This window comes from Montipora foliosa, chromosome 7 (genome assembly GCF_036669935.1).
Source record: "Montipora foliosa isolate CH-2021 chromosome 7, ASM3666993v2, whole genome shotgun sequence".
Classification (NCBI taxonomy): Eukaryota; Metazoa; Cnidaria; class Anthozoa; order Scleractinia; family Acroporidae; genus Montipora; species Montipora foliosa.
This window is the reverse complement of record NC_090875.1, coordinates 21,000,737-21,024,860: the sequence shown is the minus strand read 5'-3', so window position 1 is coordinate 21,024,860 and position 24,124 is coordinate 21,000,737. Positions and strand designations below refer to the sequence as shown.

At 39.9% G+C, this 24,124-nt stretch overlaps 1 protein-coding gene across 1 annotated transcript; it reads right to left on the bottom strand.

The window, feature by feature from the left end:
• Positions 1–1,796: 1,796 nt before the first annotated feature.
• LOC138011296 (E3 ubiquitin-protein ligase PDZRN3-like) lies at positions 1,797–21,809 on the bottom strand. Its single transcript, XM_068858261.1, has 8 exons — positions 21,080–21,809; positions 20,481–20,561; positions 19,698–19,802; positions 11,725–12,267; positions 10,248–10,334; positions 9,249–9,311; positions 8,719–8,817; positions 1,797–4,426 (listed from the first exon to the last, which is right to left on the bottom strand). The coding sequence occupies exons 1-8, from the start codon at positions 21,779–21,781 to the stop codon at positions 3,080–3,082; spliced, it is 3,027 nt and encodes a 1,008-aa protein (XP_068714362.1). The 5' UTR covers positions 21,782–21,809; the 3' UTR covers positions 1,797–3,079.
• Between the last annotated feature and the right edge of the window lie 2,315 nt (positions 21,810–24,124).

Here is a 24,124-nt window from a genome sequence, read left to right as displayed (position 1 = left end):
CTCTCTACTGACTGCCATCATAATCTATTGCTGCCATAGATTATTTTTATGTAAGTTATGGGAATTTGATGATATATCTGGAAATTTAACCCTGCAAAGCCCGAGTAATAAGCGATTTTTCATGCTTTTAGAACTACTACGAAAACCACCGATCTGTGGAATGGGCCTGAATTACCGAGTTACTAACCCACCCGCTTTCGTTAAACATTTTGATGAAATTCCTTTCCCACTGGCTTAGGTGCACTATAACGATCGCAACAATGGAAAAACACGTTTTCAAAATTTATCTCTGTTTTCTATGGCAATCACAGAAACACTACCCATATAATCTTCAGTCTCGAGTCTTCTTCGGGAGCTTTCCCGCGATTATAGAGCCTTCCATATGCGCTCAGTTCTGCTAATACATCTTAAAATTTAAAATATTTACAAGCGAAAGTGTGCGGGGCAGAGACACGTAGTAAGGAAAAAAGGAAAGAAACTTTAGCGCTGGAGCACTAATCGGGGACATTGTAAATTGAAATTAACAAATCAACGCAAATCACATCAAATTTTGCGAAAATCGAAAGTGACCCAGAAACATTGAGGAAAATAAAAGGAAATCGAAAAGCATTGGCTTCAAGGCTGACATGTTGATCATTTTCAAGTTTACTTACAACTGCTTCTTTTTCACCACAAGTTTAAGGGTGTACTCTGAGCGTCTGACAGTTCCAAGACAAAAGTTCACTGAATTTAATCCCTGTCCGGCCCTGGTCAAACTATAGGACTCGTTCCCAGGGTCTCTCTTCTTCGCCTTCTTTGTCATTGAGCAGAAGACGTAAAGACCATGGTTCAGGCTGGTCACGTGCACTCGTCGACAAACATATGTAGTACATAAAATGATCGTTTTGTCGATGCTCGCCTGACCACAAAATCAAATACGTGCTGATTCCCTCAATCGCAATGATGACAAGGCCTACATTGCCTCCCCTCCCCTAACACATATTTAGTTTACCTCCCATATTTTGGGAGGCACGTGACCAGCCTGAACCAGGGTCTTAAATTATTATAAAGTTTTACAGGAAATGTGCGAATTCAACCCAAAGATCACAATCGCCCAACTCTTGAGGTTGACCATTGTTTCTGCAAAGTCAAAAATTCTCTCTCCTATTGTAGATGGGGTTGTTTTGGGAATAGCAGCTGCTTTATTGTTCATCAGCGTCACAAATTCTTGCGATTTTGGGGCTATTTTTTGAAATTCAAGCACGCTTCCAACAGACCTGTTTATTTTCGTGATTTATGTACGCGCTGCGGGCCTATTGGCACCACGGACTTTTACTCTCAAGGCCTAGGCAAACTCTCGCAACATTGTTTGGCACAACATGTTGCGTACGTTTGGCCACCCTGTTGCGACATATTTGCAACATATCAAATTTGAAAACGGTCAAATTTTTCGTGCAACATTTTGGATGTTGCATGATGTAGTACTCGCTTGGCCACGCTCACGCAACATTGTTGCACTAGGGCATGCGCGCTAGGTCCACTTGTTGCGCGCCAGGGGCCTGGGGCACATAAACATAGACACGTTGCGTTGAAAATGTTGAAAACGTTGCGTGCGTTTGGCTAGCCCGTTCAACACATGCTGCAACATCATGCAAGTGTTGCAATATGCTGTGTTGAAATGTTGCGAGCTTTACAACCCGGTGACAAAAGTGTGTAGTGCACTTGCGGTGACCTACCACAAAAAGGGATACATTTGAAACGGTAGCCCCTCGTCAATGTTACAAGTAGCTGCGTGCTTCCATAACAACATTCACAGATAAATTCAAATAAATTTTATTTATACATTTCGTGCCTCCTGTTTCCCCCAACAAATTATGAAGGAAAATTCAGCCACTGAAGATCTATGTGCTCCACAGTTAAATTGAACTCAAATTTACGTTTTAAACCATCAACATCAAACGTATTTCTACGTCAACGTGAGATGAAAACGACTTGAATCCAAGGGTAACAAAACTACGACCATGTTTTTTTTTACAGCCACGCCTCGAAAATGACAACGAAATTAGCACATTTCTTTTACACAACTGATAAAGAAGGGCAACATTTTCATTTGAATGCTGAGTCATTCATTGCCCTTAAAAAATTTTTTGATAAATCCATAATTTGAATAAAATTATCGATCTTCATTTGAATTCGTTTTCTAACAATTATCCCAACTATTTAAATTTTTACATGGATAATATTTAATTTCCGAGTTTCAAAGGCTGCTTTTTGCGCAGTAAATTACTGACCTCTGATACGAGTTTCTCGGGAACATTTTTTCAACAATAAACGAACAATAAACATTTCATTTTATTTATCTTCTTCTCTCTAGATATGTCACGCAACGCTGTATTGAGTAACTTGAGCAGCAAAATAAGTTTGTCTTAAGAGTACGTATATACTGAATTGTTTTGGTAGAAGTCGATTTGCCATTTGATCTGCGATAGCACAAGCCTGCTGTTAAGCAAATTCACCGGAATCTAAGTAATTATAAGAAAACAAAATCTTGGCATTACTAGAGGGACGACAATCTATGTGCTCCATTCTCGCACTTCTCCATTTGTTTAAAAAAATTGTTGATTTTTTTTACTCACTAACATTACTATGCGTCATTTAAATTTTAAGATGTGTCATTCTTCATCGTTTAGACCTGTTTACGGGAAATTAAGGTGAGCCACTGATCTGTATTTAGCTTACAGCCGTTTCAAGTTGAATGTAGTGGTGAGCCACTCAATTAGAGGGAACGCAGATGATCAGTAGAACCGATCAGGATTTGGAGAATATATTTGCAGCCGGCGTCATGAGTCATGAACTCACTGGTTTGGCACTTCTTAGCCAAAAATAAGGCGTGCTAATGATGCAATCCCGAGATTGTTTTCGACACTCAACTGAAAACCTTGCATTTTGTTTAAAGCTAGGTTGTTTGCCAAAAGTTACTATACAGCACTAAACTAGAGCAAAAGCAACTATTATAAACGCAACATGCAGTCGTGGCGTACGACAAACTACTGTTGCTATAGTATTTTCTTTTGATAATTATTTCATAATGCGTGATCACTCAAACGGTAGTTACGTGAATAGGTCCCACAGGGGACCCATCCGGATTTCGTTGGGTGAGATATTCTCGCACTGTTGTAAAGTCATCAAACTGTTGTTTGTTCTTGTTCATTCTCTTGTGGCTCATTTCCACAATGATATCCCGGCGTCCTTTGCCACTCTCCGATCCGCTGCAAGTGTGTGGGCTCTCCGACTCTTTAATTTGCTGCAACTTTTGCATTTTCTTTCTGCGCGCCTCGCGTACCCTTTCTAAGTGTCGTCTCCGATCCTCTCGCGGCCAGTACCGGCCTTGATAGACTGTGTGAGTGTCATCATCCGTTGTCATTCCTTTTCGTTCTTCAGAAATTTTTTGCGCTCGCTCGCGCAGCAGTTTATTCCTTGCTTGCCGTGCGGCCGTCACTGGCCGCTTGCGAACAAATATTTGACTGCCATCCTTCGACATTCGAACTTTCCATTCAATATTCTGCTGAGATCCGTTTAGAGACTCATTGTCATTTAAATTGGACTTCTTTTGGCTACGATGATCAAGTTTCCCGCCAAAACAATCCGATTCGCCAATCCAGTTTATGTGTTGAGTGGAGTCCTTATTCACGGCCTTTATGTAAGACGCACGAATTGTCCTACTAACGTTCCCTAACTTGTTGTTTCGCTTTTGATCCGAGTTTCGACTTTCGATCGCGATCACGATCACGATCACGATCACGATCCGCTCTCGGTCCCGTTCTCCGCGAGATTCAACCCCGCAATTGTCTCTATGGGAGACTCGTGTCTTTTTTCGATCCTTGTTCCGTTCCTTGTCTTTTCTTGGAAGTGAACCGCCATTACGTGTAGGAGAAAGACAGTTTTTACTCGGAGATCCATTACGCCGTTTTGAGCCACTGCTCTCCGATGATTTATCTTTCTTGTTTCGACTCGAGTCTTTGTCCACCGCCGTTGATTTGTCCCGGGAAGTCGAGTCGTTCGAGTCACGAGATCGTTTCGGAGAAAACGACTTTTCTTCATTACTCCGAGATGAACTCGAACTACTTTTCGATTCACACGCACTCAAATCCTCCTTCGTTTGGCGTTTTTCGCCATTTTCCTGCGAGCCTTTTTCAGTGTTGTTCAAAGTTACAACCTCTTCTACAACTTCTCCAAGATCTTGCTCCGAGCTTTCATCGTTCGTTCTTCCAACTCCGCTGTCCTTCTCGCATTTGTCTCCGTTCCCATGGTAATCGTCTAAGTTGGCCGATCCATCTTCGTCCTCTTCCTTGATGACGCCAATGCTGACGTTGCTGAGATCAGCGTCGATGGGATCAATAAAACTCCAATCGTGACTTCCTTCGATTCCTAGGAGAGTTGCTTGTACCTACGAGAAAAGAAAGCACCATTGTGAGTGGTTAGTTGGAAAAGCGCTAGGTTTAGTGGGCGAGGAAGTTATCGGTTCACTTCAAGGCCCGACCAGATCATTTAGATACCCAGGGTCATAAACCAAATTAAGCTACAAACTACGATGAACCGTAGACTCGCCTTACAACAATTTAACAATCATTGAGGTGGTAACATTAAAGAACACAGACTATGTGATGAAGTCAGAAGTGACCTGTCGTTGGCGGTATGTCATGACTGGACGTGTAAATGCTCTAAGAGATCAGCAGTGTTAAGCTAATTTAAAAGGGCTATGTGACGCTTTATCGGTCTCACTGTAGTAGACTGCAGAAAAATGCCTTTGAATCCATAGAGCGGAAAGAGAAGAAGAGAGAAGAAGAAATTGGAGCTCTTCCTTGCAGTCTTACGGACTAAATTACGAAGAGCTTGGACCAACATCATATAAATACACTCTCATCATTTAGGAAGGTCTCCCCCTCCCCCCCTTAATACTCTTTCCTCTCCCCTGCTGTTATGTATTGCAACGATGAAACTACATTGGATGTTGGTTCTGCTTTTAAAGGTCTCAAACCTGATAGCGAAGCAAGGCCAAAAATGTCGCATGGAAGCCTCTATTTACAGGAATAATTTAACACCGTTCTCCTAAATTTGACGAATTTTCGGCACACGAGTGTAGAAAACCAAGAAAGATTTCAGGCTGTAAAGTTTTGACTGCAGAACTCCGAACCACCAGCGACGTAGCCTCTTTAATATCCAAGGGTAAACAGTTATGATGTAGACGTTGTTGTTGCGTTTTGTTTATTATCTGTGCATCGAAAGATTTTGCAAAAACCATTCAGACTGTCCAAAGGCTAAGTAGTCCATTTTGTTTTTCGCACCTAAACCGGAAATGTCTCGGCAATTAGATGTGCTGTTTTTGTATCAAATTTTGCCGGCACACTATAAGAAGGTTGTTTTTTTCGCGTTTTCGCTGGAAAGATCCGCGAAATAAGATCTCCTTAATTTAATTCTCGTAAATGGATTTGTTATGTGGTCTACAAACGTCTTCTAGGCTTAACCTCTTGACATTTTTGGTGATGAAGTTAAAAGCAAAATAAAACTGCTTCAAAAGAAGCCGTTAAATGAAGCTCGAGAGATACGGTGACAGGTCGTTCTTGCAAACCTTTTCATCCACCTTTTAAGACAAGAAAGCATAAAAGACGAAACTACAGCTATTTTAAATCATGTAGTTCTTTCTGTCGGCCATTTCCATAACCGCAGCCATTTCTTACCATAAAAATTGTTCTACGTAAAGAAGAGAATGTAATTTCAAATGTGACCATTCAAATGAAAGCTAATGAGCAGTACTTTCCGATGGTGCCGTTTTGTTATGCTAAAAAAGTCGCTTGGCGCCCACTAGTGCTTCAGAATTTCGTTTTTTCTTCTACTGAAGTTTGCAGGAAAATGATAGACTGAAAATTCTCCGACGAAAAATTTAATTACCACCATTCGCCCTTTAAGTTGCATGCGCAAATAGGATTTGTCTAAACAGACCAGAAATAACCTGCATGCTTTCGATGAGTCCCGGAAGAGAACAACCGCATTTACGTAACCTAGATCGACGCTGTGTGTTGCAGTATCAGTTGATTAGTGGCAGACAGCTTCAGTTCGTTTTTAAGCGTATCATATTAATTTTCTAACAATGTCCTATGTCTGAAACCTTGGAAATTAGTCTTTGGCTTATCAAGGCCTTATCTTTGGAAATGCAGGGCTGAGACAAATGAAAGCGCTTTTCGTAAGTCGATATTTACACAGGATAACCGTGAAAACAGCCATGTAGCTACTGCAGTCAATGCTTTTACTGAAACATTCCGCAATGATCATGAAATCCAATTAGTTTAAGTGGTTGATGGAATGAACGATGGTGCGATGGAACTATTGTTTGCTTTTTCTCTTCTTTGTCTTTCATAACGTCCAAGGATTGCGTGATAAAATCGTCTTTCGAGTCGGAAATCATTGCATGATGTTTATAAAGCAATTTGTCATTTCTACAAAGTCAGTAATTGACCGTAAAGGCTATTTAGAATCTCAACTCTTGCATTTAAAATCCCTTTTATTGATAAGACAAAAGATTTACTCATTAAATACACATACTTACACGCAACCTTTTCAGTAATGGTTGAGTTGAATTTTTTTTTTTAAAATCTGTGGTACCACGTTTCTTCGGTGCGCAGAATCTCGACTAAATGTTGTAATTTTTTTTGTTTAATGTGTGTCGGCTTTAACCTTTCTCAACCTCTATATCCAGATCGATATTCTTCTTTAGGTTCCCCACCATTTCGTGTTCAAATAGTTGAGATGATATTTCAAACAATAACAAGGCTTAAAAGACTCATGAAACATACGACATAAATTGTTTGTTTCTAAATAAATTGTTCACGTTTATGGAGACATAAGCATATATGTTCTCCTTTGAAAAGATAAACTTCTCCGACAGGTTTAAAATATTTTCCAGTGATTGATGTATTTCAAGCCCAGTTGGTTTTCTCGTAATTTTACACCGTGTTGATAAAGCTTGCAAAAGCTTCAAGAACTCGCTGAGTTATCTTTGCATCAACGAATTTAAAGCTAATGCACTTTGGACGGGAAACACAAAGGCCAAATGACTAAGTGTTCAATTCAAACAGGTTAATGATATTGTGCACAATTAGAAAAAACATGGTGTTCTATCTTGGGACTCCTCTTGTCTCGAAAATAAGGAAAATGCTAGTTTAAAATTGATTCTATCCACGAATCAACATTTTTTTAAAGCTACATGTGAGAATTTCTAGGCCTTGCTCGGCTCCTTCCCTCGCGTAGCATTGCTAATTAAGTTTAATGTCGCGTCCGACTTTTCAGCGTTAAATTTATGGTTTACATGATTTTTAGAGCAGGGAAGGTTTGTGCAATAGCTTGAAAGGAAGAGAAGTCAAAGATGTTTTTGTAAGGCGATAGGGCTATAGAAAATCAGAGTCCAAAGATTTTGAGATCATGGTCTCCGCCATTTGCATTATTCATCAAATACATGGACACATCTATTTGATTAGTTACCTGATTTACATCAATGAAAGGTGCTTTCTCTAACGAGAAAGGCAATTCTCCTAAAGGCAGTAGATCTTATAACCCGGTCTGATTCTAACTACATCAGATATGCCGTTACATTGACCTAAAAGAGACTCAATGTGACCTAACCCAGGAGCAACGGCTCCTGCCTAACCATAAAACCTTCAAAAGTTCTCTTGCGAATTGAGAACTTGTTTCTTGCCTTAACCGGACCTAATTCTTAACATGCACGAGTTTCGCGAAAATGCGAGATCGAGGGTGAAGGCCACGCGAGGGGTACACGCGCGAAATCAAGCGCACACACCCATCACTGTAAATGAAGGTAAATTCATGTAATCGGTATCTGGGCGTCTGCTTTACTTTGTTGCCAAGTCAAACACCCTCGAGCCGAGTTGGTTTTCCTGAAATGCTACATTCCAACGGTGGTATGAAGTTCATCTACGAATGGAGTCCCCGCCGGATGCGATCTTTTCAAATGACAGCCACGAAGCAGTACTTCGCTGTGGCGCTGTCTACTGAATTACGGTGCGCAAGCTGGTTCCTGCCAATATTTGAGTATGCAAGTGTTACTATTCCAGTGAATCTGAGCACGACTTTCCCGTGGCGCTCCTAATTTTGCCGTTCAAGGTGATTTTAATTAACTTTCGAGCCGATATTTGTATGCAATCGTAATGCAGTACACATGTACCTTCAATCCTGGTCAAAACTGTTGGGACAATTCGCGCTTTTTCCCCCTCCCCCCATTACAATGTTGATTTTTCACGGTCTCCAAAATCAAGATCCGTTCATCGATCGCTTGCATGTTTCAACATTGTCTGGGGGGGGGGGGGGGGGGAAAGGGGGCGCGAAAAAGGCAGCGACAGAAGACCACACGTTGCTCATATAACGAAGGAAGCATGTACACTAAATTCTCTACTTTTCGCCCAAAATTTGACAAGTGTCCCGCAGTGTTTTGACCCGGAATGTTATCGTGTTCTTGTTCAAGGTGGATTGGAAGCCTTTTCGCTCCTAACGTGTTCTCATTTGACAGAGTAAAAATGGTACTCTTGGGGGAGGGAAAGAGTTACGTTTTTGTGTTTCTTAAGTGTGGCCATTCAAATGGAAGGTACTGAGCAGTGGTTATTTATGGTACTGCTTGGTTTTCCCTTTATTTGAACTTTAGACGATAAGAAAAAAAAAATCGAAACCTACCTCTTGAGCTGGTCTTGCAACAAGAAATTTAATTGTTGACATCGATTCATAGACCAGGGGCTCAATATCACTGATGTGGGTCACAGGAACATCATTGATCTACGGAGAAATCAGGACCGCAAGGTTATATTGTGATGCCTGCGGAGCGCTATTAGCCCCTTTCCGAGTTGCTACATGCCTCAGTTTCAAAGCGAGTCCTGGTGCACGACCATTTAAATAGAAATGAGTGGCGGCGTCTTATGCAAATCAAACTCATCACCAAGACTCACTACGAAACCGAGACAAACAGCAATTTGGAAATGGCGCAGTCTTCGAGCGGGGGTCTGGGAAACTCGTTTGGGTGAAACGATCAAGGCAAACATGGCGGAAAGTGTCTTGATCTGAGCAAGAGGAAATAGCATGGACTTTCTTGAGGAAAGCTAAAACGACTGTTGAGAATCATCGTCAAAGTTAGACTTGGATTCGGCAAAGATCATCCACAAGTACTTAAAGGCCTTCTGGGTTCAAAAAATGTCACGAACTTGAAATACCTTGAGGACTTCGTCCCACAGCGTCATACGTCCATCAAAGTACGCTACGGAGCCAGGATCAATCTGAAAAGATATTAATGATAAAATTAAAAATAATCTTGTTTATTTCACTGGGGAAGGGTGACACCTCACAGTTTAAGACTGTTAAACTCGTGGTCCTCCTTCCTGGGTTTTTCAGGAAGTATGGGGGACAGAATAGCTGTCCCCACGAGTTCCCACTTTCCGCAAAGTCAGTTGATAAAATAGCCCCTAAGAAGAAACTCTCTCTCTAATGAAATAAAACGTTCATCTGGAAGAAGATTGCATCATTGTAGCTCGGTTGGTCGAGCACTGCACCGGCGTTGCACAAGTCACGGGTTCCGCCTGAATTTTTCCGGTGTCTGTAAGAGACAATTGCTTCAATTGTCTAGTTAAGTGCGCAACACATTTCTCCGTGCCTTTTGTAAAGTCTCTTTTCTTTGTACTAAGTCCTCTTGAGAAGTCAAATAAAATTTGATCGGTATGTGCAAAGCCAATTATTCACGGTTTGTAGTTTGTAGACCCCTTCTTGAAAATTCAACTAGCGGCGAAGACTACTTCCTGGTGCACTTGAAACTGAAGTGTCGATTGAACTTTGCAAAAAACACAAAGACGCCAAATTTCTTGAAGTCTTACGCACGATGAGTTTGAGTAACGCATGATACGATTTCCCCGCTATTGCTGGAGCTTCTGTTTATTTGTAGCGCCTTTACTGGAAGGAAAAGAGAGAGAGGCTCGCAGATGGGATCTCTTTTGCCGGGATGTTTCGTTCCAATGTCTAACTGGATAATACGAGGCTTGCTAACGAGATTACAGCGGCTATGGGTAAGTGTGTTTATGTTAGCATTAACAAGATTATAGCGTCCTTTGTAACAATGTGTTAGGGTTCAATTTCTTTCGTCGGAGTTAACAATTCACCCTGTGCAGGAAACGGTAGCAGGAGCATGCAATCTATACATGAGGAGATTTTCCAACGCATACCTCGCAAACGTGCACTGTGGATTCATCTTCTTCACCGCAGCAGAATGTTAACCCCAACTCACTATTCGCTATCCACAGAGTTATTTCCTGGAAGAAAACAAACAAAGAGGCGATGATTGTGAGTGTGGGAAAAACTGATTACGTAAATTTGGTGAATACTGGAGGAGAGATTTAGATTCATTCTTACGGCAAACGAAGAACTCCAGGCTGAAATCTCGGTTAAATATGTAATAATTCGAAAACGTGTTTCCTTTGCAACTCTTGCCTGTTAGCTGCAGATATCCAAGAGAAACAAGCTTGACGATGAGAATTATCATGCTTTCATGAAAAATCGGCCCTCGACATAGTCGTACTACTCAGTTACCAAAGCGACAAGCAATTACCATGGCAAGGCAAGGGATTCGCCTTGCCTGGTAACGAGCAAGACAGAGAACACGTGGAACTTCTTTATTTTGCAATGGACAGCATTCCTACGACGGCGGGAATCACGACTTTTCTCGAGGTTCGAAAACGTGACCTTCCGCACTCTGGTCGGGGCTTTTAACTCGAGAAGTGAAGGAAGGGGAGGGTGGAAATGTTCCATCTGCTTTTGCTATTTTGTTATAAAAAGCTGTGAACAAGTTTTTTCGCGTCACTCTGCAAGGTATTCGCTTGGTTTGCTATTGTACAAAAGCACTCTAATTATGAAAGACCTATTAAAAACCACGCAGATGGTATCGTGAATTGGCTGAGAATTTCTTCCGCTCAAACTACTCTCACCCGAACGATATTACGTCATTAAATTTTGGTATCGTCAATGCTGGCTATGTATCCGTCTAACCAAAAACATAATATGATAGTCCAAACTTTGCTTAGCTAAGTTAATACTCATTTTGAATGGAATTGAACCCGATATGAAAAGGTTTGTCAATCGTCCAGTTTGGAGGTAAGAAGTTTCTAAAATAATCAAAACACTGCAAATGCCCATCAACTACTGTCATCTGTGCTGATCTCAAGGACCCGTCCAACCTTTTTCTTAATGGATTGTTAACGGTTAGCCGTTCAAAACATACGGTGAACTTATGGTGAAGTGCATTTCTACCATTGTCTCCGGGAGTCGGTAAATTCTTCAAAAAAAGAGCAACTGGTTTTAGTGAAATTCCGTGTCGTGCAGAGAAACGTTGGTCGTACAACTGCGCAAAAATGGAATTACTTCGTGCAATTATAGACTTACCACTGCAATGCACTTAAGACCCCACTGTGGATTTCTTTTGTTAGAAAATGTGGTGTGCACAAGGCAAGAAAAGTTTGTTAACGTACAGTGGGATTCAGAAAAAAGACCTCCGGAATTGAGTCATCCATTTTTCCATGGATTGCCCCGGGGAAGGAAGTTCTTAACATCTGCTAGGTTGCTTTCTTCTTTAACAATAGCAATTTTAGATCTTGTGCGCGACTCTGTTTTGGAATCCTAAAGAGTGGAACATAAACCCATAATTACCTCATATTCGTAGTCGAATTCAGGATCAAAGTAGATTTCATCGGAAATTGCAGTGACATAAGGCTGTTCTTCGAGCTTGCAGTTTGAGTTCTCGTCCAAATGGTTGACATAATTTACATCTTTCAAAAGCCGTGTGACTCGAGGCAGGGTGCCTTGCTCGCTGTAAACAATGTTCTCCGAGCTTGGCAAACTTTCGCTTGTGGAACGCAGGTTTTCCACGTCCTCTCTGCAGAACGATTCTAAACGACGGCGCGAGCATTCGGAACTACTCGTGCCATCATCTAGAGATTTCTCGAACGGGTTTAGCAAGTCTTGCCTAGGACTATATCTGTCGTGTATTCCACTGTCTGTGTCCATACTCTCAACTTCTTGCCCAAAGGATAGATCCGTCTGCATTCCCGTGGACACAAGCTGGGGTACACAGTCGTCCAGAGACTCGTCTACGAGTTTGCGCTTGACCAATATTTGCAAAGGTTCAGAAGCGCTTTTGATGACTTCAACAGCTGTAAAGTGACTTGCTTCTGATAAATCGGTCCCGTTGACCTGCAACGGAGACCCATCAAAATGAACAATGAGCACTATTGATTTACGATTTTTCAGCCGGAATGTTTCATTAAATATCGCTTTCCCTTTTGTTTCTTTGTTTCGCTCCACGAAATTAAGTTGTCCAAATCACTTTCGTGAGAAGCGACCCTTTGAAAAGTTAATCAAAATGGCTGTTTAAACATTTTCCGAATTTCAGCATCGCTAATGAAAGCGCAGGAGGTCACAAAATCGAAAACACTATTAATTCAAATTTACGAAGCCTTTCCTGGCCCGACTCTGCAACAGGCGTCAAGGCGATGGCATAAGACGAGAAGAGGTCGCTATTAATCAAGCTTCGACTACAGATTAGGAACAAATCATTCTTTTTAATAATAAATCATTTCGGCTCCGAATTCTGTTTGTTTAAAAGCTAAGAGTTAGCTTCTTCACATTGAATCATTAGAACCTGTGTTCTCTCTCCGGAATACAAAGAGTAATAGGTAGAAATATCAAGGACACTTCAGCTCTTTAAGTCCAATCGCTTTGTTTCCCTTGGCTATAACGTGCCGGAGGTGATAAGATTCTTTATTGTCTGTGAACGGGTATAACGTGTCGTTACTGCAATCAACTATTTATGTACTAACAAAGGAACTATAGTCTAGTTGCCGAACGTTTCTTCAACACTTAAATTACAGTAATGTTTCTGAGGCCTTTAAGAGAGTTTCGGTAATGGAAAGAACTAGTTTTTGTCGCTTAAATGAAGTTAGGTAAACTTGAATTGAAAACAAACTCTATTATCAAAGTGTCGTTATCAAAACTGTAAGACTTCCAAAGGCCCGAGGCAAATTCCAACCCCCCTGTTCTATCGATAACGATTTAACGTCTCTCAAATCAAAACTGTCTCTTCGTTATCACATATAGGAAATTAGTGAAGTTTCCTGTCTCTAACCACAACGTTGCTTTTAATAAGAAGGCGATTCTTTGTTTTTATTTCAATTGATACCGTTTTATCAGCACCAGGAACTATCGACTGATATCATCGTAAAATTATATTCTTCGACTTGCGTTCACATGCAAGCTCGATCAAGATTCCATCTGTTTTCACTTCAGGACAAATGCAACCCTTGGGTCTTCTTTCCGTGTGGGGCAGGTCGTTGCCAATTACACGAGTTCAACAACAACAACAACATCTGCATTTACGATTAGCGTCGTTCGCTTCAATCATACACATTAAGATGTCCGTCATGTTTCGAGTGTTGTGATTCCTGGGAAACTGCGAGTGGTGGACAAAGTAATTTCCGTTACATGTTAAATTAATACCAGAGGGCCCACAAATGTGAAAGAACAGGTGTAGACATGAGAATTTCTTTGTAACAGGAGACAACTCACCCATGGAAACCATTTGTTATCACCATGTCTCGAACTGTAAATTGACTGCCCCAACACGAAGCATCTTAATAAATGCCCTTGCCCTTTCAAAATTAGATTTTCTGAAAATCGATTAAAAAAAATCCAACTGCTCTAACTGTTAACCAGCAGGACGTTATCTCAGTTTGCATGGAGAAAGCTAGCTAAAACATCGAAAAAGTTCCGTTATCAAGGAAACAAAGAAAGAAAGGAACTTGTGGGCAGTTCCTAGATTCGTTTAACTTGGTTAAAAGTAACGCGATAACATAGCGATAATTACAATGGTCACACAGGGATACCTCCGGGATGCAACAATCTCACGGACTTCTCAACGTTTAACAGATGGTTTCTCAACAAATGAAGAAAATCCCTCGCTAATGAAGCGAAAATCTGGCTCGTTAACGAGAAATCTGCCATTATCAATTAAAGAGCTTCGTTGGAATACAACTCGGTCATCAGCCAGAGATGGATTCTGTGATGGATTATTTACCATTATCGTATTTCCAGAGGCTTTTTCCTAAGCACTAGAACACGTTGAGAACAAACAGAGGCCGAGAATCTAAATTTTTGAATTTGCTTGTTTTTTTTTTTTTGCTGACTACGTCCACATTTATTTAATCTACATGTATTAAGAACATTTTCAGTTTAACACAGGAAAATTCAGAATTTCAATACAGTAAAAAGCTTCGTGTAAACAATACCATGTGTTACTGGTTTCTGTGAGGAGTAGATTAAGCCACACACTCGATGTTTTGTTGATGGGAGAGTTTTAAAATCAATCATTCGTGAGATAATGTTAATTCGAAGGGACGTACGTGAATTGTTGAGTATAATTCCAAACGTATACGAGTCCACGAAAACACTGCTCAACCATGACATATAAAACCTCAGTCTTGAAAACCTCTTGACCTCCCTTCTTTAATGTCAGTACTGAAGAAAATAGAAAAACTCTAAATTTCTAATCTTTTTTCAATTTTATAAAGAGTAACATTTTGTTGTAGACTTGCAAACTTGGCGCGTCTTAAACCCTACCATTCTTACTTGTTCAGAACCGACTCTGTATTCTCAGATGTCATCTGAAATGGCCCTTGAAATGCACTTTCAAATAATAACGAAACGTCCTTCGTTTTTTCGAAACTTAAATTTTTACTTTTATGGATAAAAACAAAGCATCAGCTAGCAATCTTGAAAAAACAAAAATAATCTCGTAAATTCGACAAACGAGTTTCTAGACCTTCGCAAAATTCTCTGTTATCCTGCACACTCGGCATAGGAATCTAAACCGATATGAATCCGTAATTTTTCAAAATACTCTCACATAAAAAACCCATCAATGGGGCGTTGGTAGCTAAACCATTTTTGCATGTAATTAAAACTTGACGCGAAATGTACCCGATTTTTTGGAAAGTACTTTTTCTCTGGGTAATATCTCTGAAAATTAAAAGGGCTCTGCAATCTGCCGGAAAGGACTCATCCATTTTAATCTAATTAAAACCTATAGATTTTAAAGATACTGGAAGCGAAATATGTTTTAAGATTATTTGGATGTCACTTATCGTTCAACTATGGTCGAGACCGACCCCAAGAATCGAGTTCATCTTTCCTTTGATGATAAAAATAACGTTTCAATATTTCACAGAAAGCAAGGAAATAAATAAGTCTTTTCTCCGCAAATTAATGTGATAAACAGCGACAGATATACTTTATCCTAAGGCAAGTTAAATATTAAACGCGACAAAAATAAAAATTAAATTAAATTTGTGCATTTATCCTAGTATCTTGGATAGATAAAATAATTGAGAATCAGTAGATATCGTGAATTTTGAACCGCAAAACGACATGTGATATTGTTCGCTTAAAATAATAAAACAATTTCAATTAAATTTGAAACTTAAGACGATGTAATGTCGTGGAAAAATAAATTAGACATCGTCCAAGTTTGCATATCGCAGATATTTGGATAAAAGGAAATTAATATGTGTATCCAAATTTAAAATGCTTTCTCTCTTCTGAAAAACACCCGCCGAGATATTTAAGTGAATATCTGCAAATACACACACAAAAAAGAAAACAAGCAAAACACTAACAGCTCTTACCATCAATGCAAGGCAGATCTTACTCATCTCATTTTCGTGACTTCCAGAATTTTATTTTCATTAACGAGATATAATACCAACCTCTAATAAGGGAAAAACGAGTGAATAATTCCATGCTTGTGTCAATATTTTGTCTTCGTATTAAGAAAAAAGGTATCGCTCGCTAATGGACATCATCTTTACTAATTAACATTTCCCTTAAACCAAATAGACCTTTCTCTGCAGTTCTATAAACACAGGAAAAGTGCTTTGATAAATCAGGAAATGACAGAAATTTGATCAACGCCAAATTTGAGAAACCTTTTCCATTCTTTACATTGAAAGATTTTAAAAAGAGTACAACTTGTTGCGTAACTTTTGTAACATGGCTAATGAATTATCACGAACTTACATCTTTCACTGTCAAGCACATTTATTTCAGCCAACTGTACTCTCGTTTTTCCAAAGGAAAAAACTATACACCCCATCATATCCCATCACATCATTTCTACTCAAAATTTGGTGAAAACACTCTTGCATAATTAAATTAATTTTAGGGTAAAGATTTTCTGTATAATAAAGTATCTTTTGCATAATTCGAGTATAGAACATCAAAGATACTTTCTATTGCTAAAATCAGCTTCACGGGTTCAAAAGAGCTTTTCAAGGTCTTTTTCCTCAAGTTATGATTCATTTTACTATAAGGGAGACTAGCCCAGAGAGAGAATTATTAAAAAATGTTTCAATGTGTTCAAATTCCGATTAAATTTCATTCTTTGGTGGACGAACACCTGGTAGTTACTGGACGACAATGAACGACCTCGTGTTCTATGTCCTTTGCATCCAATTTAAGGCACTTAGTTTCAAAATTAACAACTTCTACCTTCTAGTTGCGTTTTGCCAAATTTCTGCCTCTATAAATCGTTGAAAGATTAAACGACGGTCTTCATTCAGCCGCGTGCAAGATTGATTCAAATCATCAGTCTTATGTCAATAAATGAATCATTTGCTCGCAAGGACATTCTGATTTCTATATTGTCATGTCATCCATTTGTATTACTTCGTGAGACAAACGAGTTTCTTTTTGCAAGCGGTTAATGAAACTTTCAAAGCTCTAAAATTACAAATGTTTACTCTTTCATCTTTCAAATTGCGGTCATCAGTCCTATTAAAACAATTTAATACATATAAATTTACATTTGACCCAATATTATCTGTTCTCACAAAAATAGTATTAAACTTAAATTTTGAAGTCGTTTTATTTGTTTTTGATTCACAGAAAATAACTTTTCGAAAGACAATGCCTTTTATTCCAAACAGCGGGAAATTTTTTATCGTATCTCGATTTTTCCCACAAATCTAGCAATGTAAACATCGGACAATGCTGTCGTGCTTCGAAATCGGTAGTAATGTTTTCAAAAAAAGCTGATTAAAAAATTATTTAAACTTAAAAATCTACCTTATTGCGCCTCGACCTCAGATTTGCGACGACTTTTTAAAGTTTTAAATCAATATTCTCTCTTAACAATCGCTCGTTTTACGGACTTAAATCTTCTTTCCTATTGCTACATAAACATCAGCGAACAAATTTCCTGCAACCGTATTTGTCAAAAGGGCAGCGCCTGTGCCGATAAACGTAAACTATAAGGGATTGACGGCAATACAATTCCAAAAACACAGTTGCGCTTTATGAAAAATTCAAATGTCGGTTTTAAAGTGTAACAGCCCCAAAATATGTTATATAATATTTCTTAGCACGCCTAAGAGCCCTTGTCATCATGAATACGCTATCAATCTTCCTTTGACGCTGTTTGACGGAAAAAACACTAATGGGTTTTTGATAATTCAGTGTTGGAGAGCTAAGATCCAAGGAAATGGTTTTCTTGGGCTCGTGCTGGCTTATTGCATTTAAACAACGCAAAAAGATCAAAATATCTTCATTAAAGAGATCCGACGCTCCCAAACCTCATGAAATCAAAACATCGGCTTTTAAACGGTAACTTTGTGTGCCGGTGCAATATATAGCTGACAGAGATATAAACAAGCCACTTTGCAGCTTTAAAAGGGCGCTTTGATCAATGTTACAGAGCTGTAGATAGTTTTGCATTACTGGACACGACTGCACCAGTTTCAAATACCCGGCGTAAAATTCGCGAAAGGCCCTCTAAGGTCTCATATGTTGTATAGTACTTGAGTCGCGTTATGCACCCTGTGATGTTCCGCCATACGTCGAATTCAAAATATTTACTATCGTAAGCGTCCATAATGCTTGTCATAACATGAGCAAAGAGCACAGGAAACCGATTTGAGGTGGAACAGATAGGCGATGAAAGATGTTCGAAACTAGAGATTTCAGTATGTTTTGTGATACGATTCCGCAGCTGAAACCTCCAGTGAAGGGGAGATCCTCTAATATTTCGTAAAAGATCATCTCTATCTGACACTAAATTGGCTAATATAGTTCTTTAAACTGATATATTTTCTCTCCGCGAAACAGAGTTTGGTTTGTCAATGCGAAGAAATATACCTGTCAGTTGGAAAGCCATTACAAAAGAATGTTTCAAATTCTTTAACAGACAAGCATACTGTTATCTTACAAGATTAGTAAAAAATCTAGAAAGCACACTTGGGATGCTAATGAAACAACACAGACTTGGTTTGTATAGCTGAAAGACTACAGGAAGATCTTTAATAAGTGGACTTTCAACCCCGTTTAATCGGGTTTAATAAAGCGTTTTGACCTAAGAGCAAGTAAGCTAGGGATTTTCTCGTTTATTTCCGAACGTTTAAAACCGTCAAAGGTGAATCACATGTCGGAATGGACTAGTAGTGAGTTAGTTTGGAAAAGAATTCGACAAAAATGAATTAAAGATCGTTTTGGGCTCTCCGGTTGCATTAATCGCCACTGAAGTCTTGCCTTCGGCTGGAAAAAAGTTTATCGGCCAATTGTTATCATCTTTCAGCTAATATTCAGAAACACAAAATACATACACTTTTTATATTGTTCATGTGGCAGATCAATTTCCGATAAACGCTTTTTGTAAAGCACAGCAAGAGTTCGCACAAAACATCCTGGTTTGTGAGGTAATTTATTTCGGTTTTGTAAGCAGGTGGGCGAGACGAAAAAAACATAATTGTATCCTTATCGAGGTGTACGCTCGAGGATCTCGCGTGACAGACTGATGTCCAACTGTGGTTACAAGATTGACATTTCGCATGAGGTCTTGCGAGCGAAAGAAATCATTCTCTAAAACGCAGACGCGAATCAATAACCCATACAAAGGAAGGGTTACCTGAATCGCCGCGAAAATCTCTTGAATTATAGATGAACCACGCGGTGCAAATCAATGAAAGTTCAGCAGAAGACGAGGAGAAAAGAAAGAAACACGGCTGTGGGAAAAAAAAGGGGCTCGAGATTTCAATTCAATTCGCCATGGGACGCTGGTCTATGTTTGGGCAATTAAAATTTTGCGAGCTTTCGTTTTCGCCGCGCTATCATCAAAACAAGCCCTTGATCGTAAAAAGCTGCTTCGTAAAGAGTTAGCACGGAATGAATATAACTTAACGCTAAAAGCCAAAATTTGTTTACAAGTGGTAATCAACTTTCTAAAGTGCCCGTTCTTCAGCGACGGAAGCATCTGGTTTGTAAGTTTAGTTCATTAATGCGAACACGGCAGTCGGAACTGAAAGAAAGTTTACGACACCGACCCAAATAACCTCGATAAATAAATCCTTTTTAGAAATAACTCGACATTAATACGGGGATTTAACAAATGAACAACACACTGGTGAAGAAATTAGAAGGAAAGTTAGAAAACAAAGGATAAATTTAATATCGCGAGCGGTGCACCAAATCAACACAATATCACGTTAAGCTATTGTTGAAAGCAATCTTGCACATTTCTAATTCACGCGCGCGGGAATGGTTTCGTTTCAATGGATGCGCGTAATCAAGGCAGACTGTACCTTTAATATTATGTCTTGAACTTTCAAACCGTCTTCTTTTGATGCTGGTCCGCTGTCTGCGACCTTGGAAACCACAATTCCACCGCCAGATAAATTATTTCCGACCTGATAAATGAATATAAAGGCGATGTGTAGTGGTGAGTAGTGCAACGATGGTGCGTTGACAAGCGAGAATGCGGGGTGTCGGAATCCGCAGTAATCCGCGCGACGAGAGCGAAACGCGACTCTACGCGCGTGGGAGTTTTTATTACACAACGTTGTCAATGTACTGAAATTGCAAACAGACAACAAGAAGTGAACATGTTTGTTTCACAACCTAGGCATCCAGCCGCGCTTACGAGTACATTCTTTCAAAGGCTATTGAAAACAAAACAAAGAACGGTTCAAGTTGAACAGCTTCTCTTTGAGTGTTGTATTCAAGTCATCATTCGCTCGCCGGGTAGGACAGTCGTGCGGTTCTGCGCAAAACCTGATAACTAAATTAGGAGCTTTTGATAAGGCTGAAGTCTAGTTAGGCGTTAATCTTTTTAGGAACTCTTGGCGCAACAAGCCTGAACAAGACCCGTTCCCTGCGTGAATTTCATTACACGTGTTTTTACGAAAATAAAACAGACAGGCGAATAGAAACAAGTGGTTTCTTCGCTTCTGATGGCTCTTGGCCTCGCATACCACATAAGGATCAAATTAATTGCGCCACATGAATAAAATTCCCCACAAAGTGACAGGAAACAAATCGAAATCGTCTCGAAGTAACTTAAGTGAGATTGTCTCAATGTTTTTTACCTCTGATCCACCCATAATATTGAATCCAAGAGAGCCGTCAACTCGCGATAATGACACTTCAACTTCAATGTCTTCGGCGGTCTGCAACAGGAAAGCAAATCCCGGGGTAAGCCGACTTGGTGCAATAATCTTAAAGCAAGCAGAAAAGCCCATATATGTGCTTTTGTCTGTTTGCTTACAACTTAATAAAATGTCGCTCACCTTGGCTACAATAACAGTCGGATGTCAGGACAATGGTCAAATTTAAGCGCTACATCTTTCACAGTCCGCGGCACAAGCTATTGTGCACGGTAATAGTTCTCTCCGTCTCGAATCGGGTCAAATCTTGACATTCTTGGATTAAAAAGTCGAGTGAATAAAACTTTCTTAAAAGCTCTTCGAACACGTTGCCCGAGGGGTGCAGAGAGGGTTTTGTAATAAACTCCAACCGAGTCAACTTAAAACTGTCCAAGCACTGATCCGACTCGTTCAGTCCGCGTTTAAAACATACAAACCATCTTGCGGTTTGCTCGCCAAATCAAACATCCCTAACGTCCACAAGAGCGCTCATTTAGTGAGAATATTGCGCTACTAAGTATCACACATTGAAAATCACCTACCTGGCCTACTCGCGTCTCCGCCTGTTTCTTTATAACTCCAATTTGCGCACGGTAATCCTTAAACTGCCTTTCGAAATTGAGCACTTGTATCTGGTAGCTGTGCAATTCGTTTTCCAGATTTAAGATTCGGTCTTGAAATGTTTCTTCTCTCTTTGCTATTCGCTCGCAGGCCAGTTCTTTTTCCTGCTCCGCCCTAGTCAATTTCAGCTGAAGCGAAGCGATCTGCGTTTGAAGGGCTTTTACGCAGTCATGTGTAACTGAGTTTTGGGACAACAAAGGCAGACCACATCCATTTTCGCATACAATCACTCGCGCGAATTCACGAGTTTCCGAGGAGTTCGTTTTGCGTTCCATAATTCTACCTCCGGAAGTATTGTCCTTCGCGTACTGGCATTTTAAAAGATGCGATGGAATATTCTCTACTTTTAAAATGACCGAGCATCCCCGACGAAAATTCTCGCAGCGGATATTTTGTTTAGCGATAAGTGTACTCAACGGCAAAATCTTCTTCAAATCGTCGACATTGATCTGTTCGCAAGTCAACGGACAGTAGCCACTCTCAGCTGTCCACTGAAGAATACAGCGCGCACAATACACATGTCCACAAGGGGTGGCCAGAGGTTCCTCCAGAACCCCATAACATATACCACATTTCAAATCGTCGTCCACAGGTTCTAAAAATCTCCCCACATCGAAACCCATGGTTGTCCCAAAAGGAAACTGAGAATGCTTGACAAGTGAGCCGTTCACCCCTTTTGAACTTTGCGACAAAATAGGTGGGCGGAGACAGAAATCGGATCGTGTCACTGACAATCGCATGTCAAAAAGAACGTCCTACAGCTGATTGGCTAACGACTAATTTCAACATGTTGCCTTCCGGCGCAAGGCTGCTTTGCCGAATATGGCGCGAAACGTCAATGCGGGGTCAAACAGTTATGAGTGTATTGGTTTGGGAAACTGTTAACGCGTAACTTTCTTTGAAAATCGTTGAATTCGGCGCTGGGAAACTTAGGTTCAAACCTGCGTCGCCCCCACGTGTTGTTGAAGACTTTTTCAGTTAGTCCTTTGTTATGCTGATTAGGCTATGGAAAAGAGTTTTTTAAGGCGAATGTTTTACAAGCTTATGGTTTCGTTGGATAAAGACATTATGATGTCAAACGATACACTGAAAATAGAATATTCGGGGTCCAAATGGCGACCAAAGCTCTTGGAATTACTGTGTAAAGCCACCGTTGTAATAGTCGGGCTTAAAGCGTCTTTTCGATCCAGCTGCTCTTTATTGGCCTATCAAGAAATACGACTGCGTTTAAAAAATATTGATCATTAAAGTCAGTAGTTGACGTGTGTATGAATCTATTAACGAGCTGAGCGTTCCTTTTGATGTCTCAGCGAAACTCGGGAGGAGTGATAATTATCAATAATGACGCTACGCACCGCTGGTCTTTCTGGTACATACGCCATATAATGTGACTGAAAATTCTCGTTTATGATTTTTTGCTTCGACGAGATTTTGAAGCGGAAATACGCATGTAAATGTGATACTAGGTGGACGTGAGTTTGGGGAAATAACCTCCATTTTCTGGAGACAAAGGTCTTATTTGATGCGAAATATTTCTCAATGGATTAATTTAGCCACTGTTTGGTTAATTCTGCTCTAATAATCACTTCTCGAACTGCTTTTGCATGCATAAAGAACTTGCCGCCACAATAAGTGAGTCAGTCATTCTCTTAAAGTTGTACTGTAGAGAGTTCCAATTTATTTTTCTTTGTCAACTCCGAGCTGGGGCGAGGGAATAAGACGTCGCCTTCCTCGGGGAATGTCCTATTTGACAAAATCACTTTAAAGATAAGTTCTTTCATAACTTAACAGCTCGTCTTTTTACTTTCGTGCCCAAATACTTTTAACGCGGCATACAAATGATTTCGTTTGATGTTTTGAGGCGGACAGTAAGATCTTTTAGCCTGGAACAAAGAAGGAACGATTGCCTAATCTCTGCATTTGTTTTGCCCAAAAAAGCCCTCACAAAAGCACCAATTACAGATAAAGCCTCAGAAAGCAGTCGCAACCCTTTTGGTATTGGATTCTTCGGTGAATAATTAAGGAACGTATTGAATCGACGTGTGAGATAATTTATGCTGCGATAGTAAAAGGAATCAAAGCTTCGAAGGCGACAGTAAGTCAACATCTATCGCTTCTCCGTGAATTTAAGAGGCGAAAATCAATTTTGCTCATCGGTGAGAACAACCCAACTACAGGAAGTTTCAAAATATAGCCTATTATGCTTGTGTGTTGACCTAAACTAATCTTAGGAGCAAAAAAATAAATGTTTACAAAAAGTTTATCAATCTTTTCTCCAGTAAATTTATGCTACTTATCATAATTAGCCATGCTTAAATGTTGTCAAGCGCTAATTTGGCGAGAGAATAGCTTATATATTCTTAAAATTTTTTTCGAGCGATTTTCTCAGCATGGATAATCCTTAAGATGTGAATAAACCTTCAATAAAATTTTGGTCAGACTAAATTACGTTCGCAATCCGGAAACGACGTTGCACAAATCTAAAGTTAAAGTTTGTTTAAGTGTAGATCGCGTGGAATCCTCGCGATTTTTGGCATTTTGTAACACGAACATTAGCGTGAGTGAACATGTTTCCAACCTGTAAACGCCTTAACGTTTAAAGATAAAAGCTCCTTGGCAAAAAAAAAAAAAAGACTGAAGACTTTAATGCGGTGATATCAAAGATTTTGCAGTGATATCGGTCAGTCTTTCCTGTGGAGAGGAAATATTCGTTTTAGGTAATCCATTTAACTCAGCGACATATTTCGACGTTTCGTAATTTTGTGGACTTCCCTCTCTCACCAACCGGCGCTTTTATTGGTGATATCGATCAGTTGCTTGGAAACATTTCCAGGGAGTCTCCGGAAAAAATGCCACGGAAAACTTCAGCGACGAGAGCTTTTGGCTGTTTTCTCTTTTTGTTTTCTGGTGAATTACGTAAAAGAATCGGCTTGAGGTAGCTTAGGCAAATTCCAACTTAAAGAGGA